An 11,063-nucleotide genomic window follows, 5' to 3' on the forward strand; every position below is an offset into this window, starting at 1 on the left:
AACCATAATTAAATTATTCATCTTCGAAGCCTAAAAACTTACATATAACTAATTATTTAGAATTCAAAGATCCTTAAATGCAGTAAAGTTTTATTATACCTTTGTAATTGATGGAGTTTTATACCTTAAAAAAATTATTCCCTTGAATAAGTAATAAATGAATTTTTCATGTACAAGAAATTTATTATATGTACGAGTCTTTTCAAAATTTATAGTAAAAACAACTAAAGAGACATACTCCTATATTTATTATTCTTTCTAAAACAAGCCGTATTCGACCAAGAACAAAGATAGAGAGGATACAAGCATGACGAACTATACTAAATATGTTCTGAATATTAATGCGATTATAAATATTACTATTTTTATACAAAATTTCTAGTAAAGAATAATAATACTAATAGACCCCGTAGCACGTGTATAAAAACTAATCAAAATAAAAGGATCAACTGCAAGCTTGTAGCTAAATTCAACTAACAAAACCTAACCAGGAAACAGGAAATAATACTTTTACAGGTCATCAAAATTATATACGGACCAAAAAAGTGATGAAAGACAAAAGAGAGTAGTTCGAGATAACACAAATCCATATTAACCGCTTTCCTTTCCAAATAAATTACACATATATTCTCTCTTCTCTCTCGTTTTCCATATTCACCAGATCGCCAAACCCTAATCTGAAGCAATCACCGATACCCTTTTCAATTTATTATCTCAAAATTGCTTCTGAAATTCGCCGATTCTTCCAATCGGATACCGAGTGTTTCCATCTCTTTTTCGTTGCTAAATTCGGGTAATTTTCTTTTTCTTTTTCTTAAAATATTTCATATCCTATATCTTACGATTTTTTAGGATTTATGTGATTCGTAGCTTTGATGAGGTTTTTTTCTTGCAAAATTGGTACTTGTTTAAATATTTTTGGTACTTGCGTGAAAATTATCGGTATTATTCAGAGTATTCAGGATTACTTGTTTGGATTAGTTGGTGGATGGTAATGTTTGTTTCAATTATTTATTTTCTTTTTGTTAAAACTAATTTTGATGTAGAGTGAAGTGTTATTTTTTCCCTCAAAATAAATTCAGATGATGGATCGTTGTCTAATGGGTCGATTTTGAAAATAAAAAAATACATTTATGTCATGTTTTTCAGTGTTATGAATGTTAAATTTGATGCAAATCTATTGTAGTTCTATTCGAGCCTGGTTCCAGATAGGATATAAAGATTCAGTAATCGTCATTTGCAGGGTGATGGACATGATTTCGGATCAGTTAATGGATTTTGGACTTAGTTTTTTGTTCTGTTTGGTTGTCCTTAAAAGCTATGTAATTCTTGCATGAAATTTTGTCTTCAAATATTTTGTATGCATTAGGCTTTTAGAGAATAGAGCTTCATGTTAGTTCATTGAGTGTACGAGATTGAATGTCTGTTTATATGTTAAGGGAGATTGATGCAATACCATGTTCTAGTGTTTCTGGAGCTTCATTTCATTTTGCTGAGTTTTAGTTTGTACTGATCTTTATTTTTTAATTGAACAGGGATTATGGCTCTTGCGCAGACTTACTATTCACAAGGTGGCCCTTTTCGTGGAGACTCTAGGTCGTTTTATGGTAGAAACCAGATTAGTGGAACACATTCCTCTGCATACAACCATTATGACACTGTTGTTAGTCATCTTTTTAGCTCTAATGGTTTCCATGACTTGAGTAGAAATTTTAGCGAGTATAGCTATGGTTATGATAATTTCGTAAAGCTTGAGGCTGAACCGTCTTTGAAGAGGAGGAAGTGTTCAGCTTCTGGTTGGGAAAGCAGTGACAGGTACTCCCAAGCAACCAATGCATGTAAAGATGTTCCTTCAAAGCAGCCAAACACATGCTATAATGTTCCTTTGAGGAATTCCAGAGCGTACGATGATGCATATTCAGCCTGTAACAACAATTCAGCCATTACTACTAGTACTTCTAGACCTCGTTCTGATGCAAGCGCACCCACGAGCTCTAAGCGCGACCGCTCATGGCTTGAGGATACTGAAACTGATAATATCTTTATGTCTAGGGAGCAAATAGATAAGTGCTCCCCATCCAGGAAAGATGGTATTGATGCAATGCATGAAGCACATTTGCGATACTCGTATTGTGCTTTCCTCCAGAACCTCGGAATTCGCCTGGGCCTGTAAGCTCCTTTTGGGATTTAATAAATTGTATCTTACTCATTTTTTCATTTTAGTTCAAACAGCCTCTGAAACTTTTGGGGCTTGCCTCTCCTAGTTTTTTCAGGAGGATTGCCTGCATAGGTTGCTTGATCTTACGAATTTGTTATCTGATGGAACTAATAATTATTTGTACCTTCTTGCAGGCCACAGACCACTATTGGAACTGCCATGGTTCTATGTCACCGCTTCTTTGTGAGGCGATCACACGCATGTCATGACAGATTTGTGAGTTCGTTGTTTTATGTACTAAAATTTGCTATATTTTTGCTCCTCTAATTTTTCCGCTTCATCATGTCCTATGCCTGGCTAATTATTAGTATTTTAATGCTATTTGCAGTTGGTTGCTACTGCTGCTCTCTTTCTTGCGGCGAAGTCAGAAGAGACTGCACGGCCTCTCAACAATGTTTTGAGGGCCTCATGTGAAATTTTCCACAAGCAGGATCTTGCAGTTTTATCATATTTACTACCTGTGGTTAGCACTTCTGCTTTGTCTTTGTGCATCATTGATCATCGTAATATCCTTCGATTGGAAAATTGTGAATTTTTTAACATACTTCTAATGCATATGGTGCTCTTTGGCAGGACTGGTTTGAGCAGTACCGTGAACGTGTTATTGAAGCTGAGCAGATGATACTGACCACTTTAAATTTTGAACTGAACGTGCAACATCCATATGAACCTCTTACATCCACCCTTGAAAAATTAGGGCTTTCTGAAACAGTATTGGTGAATCTAGCACTGCATCTTGTCAGTGAAGGGTAAGTTGATCAATCTCCATTATGATTGATAATGTGGTTCTGAAATCACAGTTGATTTTTGTTGGAACCTTTTGTTTTATTTTGGCATTATAGTTTCTTTGCTAGAGGTTGTAGATTCCCCTAATAATACTAAATTGTTGATCAACAGGGATTCAAAGTTTCATGGTTATCTGGATGATAAGATTTCGTCTTACTTCTGACTCCTTTTAGATTTACAACTGCTTGTAACTTGTGTAAATATGGTTTTTGCTCTCCCTTGACTGCTCTAGCTACTACCCATTCTGGCTTGTGATATTGATCTTTTGGATTGCCATATAATTGCAGGGTCTATAGAAGGATTAGCTTGATCGTCTGTATGATATTTGCTGGCGGTTGATATGCTGTGCATCAAATGTTTTGTTTTACCGTCTGAAGTTAAAACTAGCCATTTCTTGTGGATGCTTTTCCATGCTGACATCTTAATAGTATGGCCATTGACCATAGAAGAATGTCAAAGATGCTCGAGAAGTTTGCCATGATACTTTATGTTTTTCATGCTCAAATGGAACAACTCCATGTGGAGTCCTCATGCACTTTGTCTCTTCATGTAGCCTATTCCTCAGGTGTCCATGTAGGATACCAATTATTCGGACAGAGTATTCTATAATTGTTGGTAGTGTGTTCTTGACTGCCTAGTGGTGGGGCATGGGTAGTCTGGTTTTTGGAACTGGTGAATACAGATTTTACAAGTTCTCAACTTCTCATCTTGCTGGAGCAAAGAATTATTCCTAAAATATGATATAAAACAGATTAACATCTTGAAGGATTAGTAATCTTTGTGGTAGGACAGGTCTGCGTAGACTATCGTTTTCTGTGTGATAAGTTGGAAAGATTATCATGCCTATGTAATTAGTGGTTCTTGTACAATTTCTTGTTTATACCTCGACGGCATTGTAATTGTCCTACCTCTATTACTAAAGGATCCATTTGGTTCCCAGACTCCAATTGGTGCTCTCTCTCTCTCTAGAATAACCATAACGTTCCTACTTTTCTTCTCACCATCTTGATCTTCTCTCTTTCGCTACAGACACATACTGAATCCGGTTTTTCTAGTTATGCGGCTTGTTATGCACATGTGCATTCCATAGGCACACTTGTAGCAGAATAAGTTACTGGCAGGATAGTTCATCGTCCAATTAACAGATAAATAAGCAACTGTCACCTGCATTTGTGTAGACCCTGCTCTATTCCTTGCAAATAGCATCAATTGAATGATGGTGGAGGCTTGATTTCTGTATTTTTTCCTGGTTCTGTTATTTTTGATTTCTTAAAAGTGATCTGATGATTCATATTTTCCATTTGGACACGTAACCGACTCAGAGGTACAAGCTGTCATTGCCTGGATGCTGTATGGCTAGCGCCCAAAAACAGTTCATTTAAGTGGCAATGATTCCTACTGGGAAATCAAGTAGTGGTGTTAAATGTTAGTGTTTTACTTCTGGTTATGTGATGGAACTCTATATTGAAAGTCCTACTGCAATCACTAGCACCAACAAGATGGGCTGGCAAAGTTGATGACACCAAGTAGTTTTTGGGTTAATGAAATGACGTGTTTCTGTGGTTTTTGCTTTTTCCCCAGCTACTTGATAACTTCAACTCATTGTCCTAAGTTTTATTTATGTATATACCCACACACATATTTTACGTATAACACACACACATATATGCATATATAGTCAAAACGTCATTATATTTGTTACTTATAAGAAGTACAGAGGTCATTATATTACTTAAAAAGTATAACACTCACATAAATGCTTGTTCTTTCTTAGACCAAGTTCATTGTTCGGAGCATTGACCTTCTCCTAAGTGTCTCGTGGCAAGCACTTGTAATGCAGAGAGCATTGCTATGCTGAGGTGGAGCTGTAATGTATAAAATTTACTCATTATGGTTTGTTATCTATGTACCTATATATTACTTTTTGAAGTTTGAGGACCACAGTGGCTTGAAATCTTTTTTATGCTTATCAAACTTTGTACTAGAAATTTTGTTCACTTTATAAAGTCAAAAAAAAAGCAAAAAAGAATCAAGCTTGAAAATTGCCGAAGGGAAAAAGGCTTATATATATATATATATATACACACACACACACAGAGACACAAATGTTTACAAAGGCCAAATGGCCTCAACAAAATACAAAGGTACAAAAGTTGGAAGTCATTATGAATTAAACGGCTGTAACATTCAAGTGTTACTTCAAATGAGAAATGGTTTCTCTGTGCCTTCTTTTTTCTCCTTTTGGCTCGCTAAGTGGATTGGGCAGCATACTTTCGGAGATTGTGGGATGCCTGACTGACAGAGACCGTAGTTGGGGAAAATGCCTACATATTGTTGGATAGTGTAGTTGTAGAGGGCACTGATTTTCCAAATGTTAGTGTCTTCCCAACATCTAACAGAGGTTAGCTAATTTTTGGGTGTCCTGTTTATGTTTTTAGCAATAACTTTCTGGCAGAAAGGGTGACACCTGTTTACTGTGTCATTCTGTTAGCTCCTTCATGGTAGATATGAGCAAATAAGTTTCTGCTCAAATATACTACAGTATGAGTGAAACTTAGAGTGAGGATCAAAGCTGGCAAGTTCACAAGTTCTATTGTCTTTCCTCTGGGTATGGTAGTGAAAAATAGTGCAACAGTTGTTGCTTGTGTCTGTCTTGTTTTGGTATATGAGGTACATATATTTTTTGGGGTCATACTGCAGCAGCGGAGCCGGAAGTAGGAGTTGGTGCTATCTAGATGGGTACAACATGTTTATTATATATTTCATTCTCTCAACATTGTGCAGAAGATTCTTGGATTTTTCCAACTCGGTTGCTGCTTGCTTAGTTGGTAAGAGAAAGTTGCCTCGGCTTGCTCTTTTGGCTTTTCCACATGACTCAAAACAATTGTTTAATGAATCTTTTAAATGTGTTAGACTTGTATTCTGTTCACTGTTTGGCCAATGTACTTTCTGAAAATTTATGGATCTCATGCTGTTCTGCAAATGTAGCTTACAAAGGACATGTGTTGCTGCGGATGGTTTGTTTGCCTATCTATATAGTTTTTGGGGAAGTTGATTTTGTGTAGCATTAGTCATCTCCTATTCTTAGTAGATTTCCTTTTGCAGGCTCCGAAGTTCACTCTGGCTTCAGTTCAACCCTTACCAGATAGCTGCCGGGGCTGCATATCTAGCATCAAAATTTCTGAACATGGATTTGGCTTCACATCATTCTATCTGGAAAGAGTTTCAAACGCCCCCGAATGTGCTTAGAGGTACACATTTATATCCCCAACATAAAGTAATAGCTAATTATTGGCTGCAATACTTTGGCAAAAGATTTGATCCTGATTTATTGAGAGCGAGTTTCCTTTTCCGCATCGTAGTAAGAACTATTTGGATTGTAGTTTCTCCAATTCTGACTTTTCTATAGACATTTTTTAATTTGGGGGGGGGGGGGAGATTTTAAACTAAGCTCAAGTTCATGATGATCAGACCAGGCTCTGATCCGTATGGCTTGCACTATTTTGTCCCTCCATCTTTACTATATAGGTGCTATGATTCAATTGAACTGAACTATCATGTCTAACTAAATAATGAATTGGGCCAGATTTAATTTCATCTACTTCTTGTGGCTCCTCAAACAGAAAAATAGGTTTGACTTTAGATAATTGCCAATTTTTTTTTTTTTTATTATTGGCAATTGGTTTTCAATCCCCCGAGTTTATATTTTAGGAATTTGCATTTTAATTACTGAATTTCACTTTAAATGTGCTTGTTTGTGCAATTCACCTTATACATGCTTTTTGCTGCAGATGTTGCACAACAATTGATGGAGCTCTTTTAGGAGACATGAGAGACGACAGTTAACATCAGCAACATTAAAAGTCCATATCAACAATTTTTTGGGTCTTCACTTGGTAGATGTATTTGTAGATTCTACCACCATGCATAGGCTTAAAGATCAGTATATAGATTTCACTGTGGAATTTCTTAGTTTGAAATTATCTGTGGAGTGCTTGTCGTCTATACCTTATAGTAAAGAACTTCATTCTCCGTGTAAATTGTTTTTTCCTCACTGCAAAAGTGTCCATTGATTATTGAGATCGTTCTCTTTTACCTCAGCCTTTTATGCTTATTCCTAGTTCATAACAAAGAGAACAATTTACTTTACTTATTATTACTTATTTTTTTACTTATTAGAAGAGGGAACACAGGCACCCCTCCGTCAACATGCCTGCCTGGCAAAAGGGTATTTTTGAAATTACAACCTTTTTCAGACTGCATACGTTATTTTCATTGGTTCATATAGGGTGTTATTGTAGTTATTTTGCTTTTCTTTTACTGTACAGACATCTGAACTTTCATTCATATCTCATTCTGAATTTGCTTTTTATAGTGGACACGTGGTCACACTGAGATAACTATCTTCTCTGAGATAGCTATCTTCTCTCTGGCTTATGTTGTCTATTCTAGTTACAAACAAATAAAAAGTAATGATGGCAAGTACTCTTTAAAAATCAAACTTCAAATATTATCATTACTATTATTACACCAATGTGTACTCTCTCCATTTCTAACTAACTAATAATTTTTCTACCTGCCTACTCTAATGTAATAAATACTAATGAATTTATATGTGAAAAAATGATATGCTGGCAACTCATTTTTTACAAATTTACTAATCTTATGTGGAGAATTCACAAATTGTTTAGTAGTTATTATTTTAATTAGTAACGTTGAATCATAAATGCAGAAAAAATCTATAATAAATTAAGAAAGCTAAACTTATAGATAGAAATTTCAAGGGAAACACATAAATTGCTTGACCAATTAAAACTAAAACGATTTAAAATTAAATTATACATAAATACCGCACTATGTAAAGTTATACAACTACTGCTCATAGAATTTTAAGAAGTGTAATCTTATGAGTCGTTTCACATAGTTATATGGAAATTATACTGGATGAATTACAATATGGGGATAAAAAAAGAACAAGATTATTTAGTGAATATATTTTTATTAGTAGATGTCATCATTATTAGACTAAAAATAAAATATCATCATATATTTCAAACGCGTATTTGCTTTTATACTAGATAAATTTGAATAAACTCTTAACTCAAATTTTAACTTTGTTTTTTAAGACTTTAAAAAAAACTTTGGAGAGGATAAATATTATCATATCATGTGATTAGCAATATCAAAATACAAACTTCGACTACGTCGCAATATAAGGTTATCCCAAGGATAACATAAGGAACACAAGGGCGTCCTGCTTGAATTTTTTAGTTCAGGCGCTACATTTGTAGTCAATTGAAAATTATATTACTTTCTTTGGCCATGTGAGCAATTAAACTTCGTTTATATTTTTAAGTTTAATTAATGAGCTAACAGCTTTTAACTATTTTTTTAATACTTAAATATGTACTGTCAAAATATCCAAAAGACAAAGTAGCTACTATGAAGTTCACCGTATGTTTTGAAAATGAAAAACTAAAAAATGCTTGTCTATTATTCATTTCCTTCCGTCTCATATGGTTAGAGGATGAATTGTTAAAGTCAACAACGAAATGCACATATCCATTTGTTTTCTCATAAATAGAATTTTATAAATCTCAAAATGAAGATACAAAGGACCACTTAGTTAAAAAAATTATATTATAAATAATTTTCTTAATTATATATATCGAAATATTAAATGATACTTTTTGAACGAGAATATGATGACCATTTTAAATAACAACATATAAGTTAGGCAAAAAATTTACTTATGCTAATTAATGAACTCGATCATGAAGCAAGTTACTTTTACAATTTGATTTTTACGTCATAGTAGGGACCAACAGAATTATGATACTCTTTCCTTTTAAATGATTTCAAGTAATATAAGATTAACTCTAGGATCCTTTCAAGATAGACTTTAATAGAAGTTTTTTTCATAACAAAAAAAAATTATACTCGAGTATTTAGCATACTTGGAGGCAAAGTTAGAATGTGAAGTTTACAGTTATGGATTCTAATCTTTTTAATTTACTGTCTAAACTAATATTTTGTACATATCCAAATACATGATTTAAATCAAAATTATATGATTTGATCAAATCCATAGTTAATACTTTAGCTCTACTCCTAAACATACTGTTATTGGGCCCGTGCGCAGCACGAGCTATCCTTACTAGTATTATAGATGTATGACGAGTCTGACAAGGGTAGCATTTGCTTGAGTTTTTGCAAAACCTTTTTTTGAGGTTTCCATGTTAGTTTGGTGGAAATCTTTTCCAGAACGTGCAATTAATTCGAAAAGCATTTTTGAGCAACAATTAGTTTTTGGCCAAGCTTTTAAAAACTGTTTCTAAGTGTATTTTTCTTAAAAGTGATTTTCGAAAAAGTACTTTTGGAGTAAAGATACTTTTTTCTATTTTTTCAAAACTGCTTTTTGTTTTTCCTCAAAAACACTTTTTTTTCCTACCAAAAGGTTGGCCAAACACTTCAACTTTGAAAAAAAATATTTTTTTTGAACAAAAAGTGCTTCTAGGATTGAAGAAGTTTGGACAAACAGACTATTTATAAGAGAAACTTTCAGAAACCACTATGTTTTAGTGGTTATTAGCTAGTTGTAGCTACCATTTATTATATTACTTCCTATAGCTATGTTTTCAATTTTTTTAGAGTGTATTCGATGTATTTAAGCTATTATATTCATGAATACAGTAGCATTTCTAGGCGTGAAACAGAGGATTACAGCTAGACAGATTATTGTATTCAACTGTATTCACGATATGTATTTGGGAATAAAGTAACGTAAATAGCGCAATTCATGGTCTATTTAGTTGTTTTTAAACGAAAAGTGAATCAATTAACATAATAGACTCCTAATATAACTCAATAAACTCAATTATAACACACAAAATTTGTATTTTCAGTTATAAAAAAGATTCTCAACCGAACAATACCCCCAAAACATAGCAATCTTCAGAGAAAATATGCTGAATATTTTTCCAGCCGATAAATACAACAAAAATAAAGCAATTTGAATACACATATACATCTGAATACATAAATTATATTAATTAAAAAAATATGAATACATTCATGGAATACAACGAGACAATGAATACAATGAAATACATGGAATACAGCGAGATACATTGAAATACAATAAAAAAAGACAATGAATATAATGAAATACATGGAAATACAGCGAGATACATTGAAATATATTAACAGAAAATTCAAGTTGCTCAGCCCCAAACTCCATCGTCTTTGTTTAAGAACAACCCTAATGTCGGCTCGTCGAGAGAGCCGCGATTCTGACTCGAAATGCCATTGTTCCTATTACCATAATACCCTCATGTGCACTTCAAAAAACCTATTCTTTACAATTGAATTTGAATGACGCTCGTGGATTGGGACGGAAAACCCCAGATTGGGCAGAACCCTAAAATGGCGAAGAGAAGTGGAAGACAGAGATTTATATAGAGTTTTGTTTCTAAATTCCAGATTGGTAATATAATCTGAAGAGAATAGGAAGATGCAGAACCCTAGAACCCTCACGTTTCGATTTGAGCAGCAACAATTTTCTGGCATTACAATGTTTTCCTCAATTTTTCTCTCTCATTCCCGTTTCGATCTGTATTTGAGAAAATTGTGGTTGTATTCATGGAGAAAGACTGGATTTGAGAGAGGGATAGTGGAGAAAAATCTTAAAGAATGAGAGAGAAAAATAATACAATGCATATTTTATGGCTTAAGAGTAGAAGGTGACCATAAATAAATATTTGGCTATAAAAATCAAAAGGTAGCTATGGAATATAATTTTTTAAAATGGTATTTATTTAAAATAAATAAGGTATCATCCTTTGATATAGGAGATAAAAATTCCTAATTACCATCTTTGGACCGAGGAGCTCTAAAATGTATATTTTACGCATATGTTTCCACTAATCCCCATTTTCTGCGAATACAATGTCCTTTTGATTGTAAAACTATATAATCAGATGGCATAAGTTTTGGCTAATTAATTCAAAAAACACTTCTGAGCAACAATTAGTGTATAACCAAGTGTATACGGTAGAAA

General features: G+C 33.7%; 1 protein-coding gene across 2 annotated transcripts; it reads left to right on the forward strand.

The window, feature by feature from the left end:
* Positions 1-471: 471 nt before the first annotated feature.
* On the forward strand, positions 472-7,101 carry LOC107796000 (putative cyclin-T1-1). Of its 2 annotated transcripts, XR_012711662.1 has the most exons (8): positions 472-793; positions 1,536-2,169; positions 2,353-2,434; positions 2,547-2,681; positions 2,792-2,967; positions 3,292-5,832; positions 6,110-6,255; positions 6,796-7,101. XR_012711662.1 is itself a non-coding variant. In XM_016618706.2 (7 exons), exons 2-7 carry the CDS (start codon positions 1,541-1,543, stop codon positions 6,825-6,827), a joined length of 1,200 nt encoding a protein of 399 aa, XP_016474192.2. In that variant the 5' UTR covers positions 472-793; positions 1,536-1,540; the 3' UTR covers positions 6,828-7,101. The 2 variants fall into 2 exon arrangements, 1 of the variants encoding a protein (XP_016474192.2); XM_016618706.2 differs by lacking the exon at positions 3,292-5,832.
* The last annotated feature ends 3,962 nt before the right edge of the window (positions 7,102-11,063 follow it).

This window comes from Nicotiana tabacum, chromosome 7 (assembly GCF_000715075.1).
Source record: "Nicotiana tabacum cultivar K326 chromosome 7, ASM71507v2, whole genome shotgun sequence".
Classification (NCBI taxonomy): domain Eukaryota; kingdom Viridiplantae; phylum Streptophyta; class Magnoliopsida; order Solanales; family Solanaceae; genus Nicotiana; species Nicotiana tabacum.

What these genes read in the sequence shown, in the direction of transcription:
- LOC107796000 (XM_016618706.2), top strand. Translation starts at nt 1,541, where the DNA reads ATGGCTCTTGCGCAGACTTACTATTCACAAGGTGGCCCTTTTCGTGGA. An exon ending in ACGCATGTCATGACAGATTT is followed by an intron (nt 2,435 to 2,546) that starts GTGAGTTCGTTG and finishes TGCTATTTGCAG; the next exon opens with TTGGTTGCTACTGCTGCTCT. An exon ending in GCCCCCGAATGTGCTTAGAG is followed by an intron (nt 6,256 to 6,795) that starts GTACACATTTAT and finishes TTTTTGCTGCAG; the next exon opens with ATGTTGCACAACAATTGATG.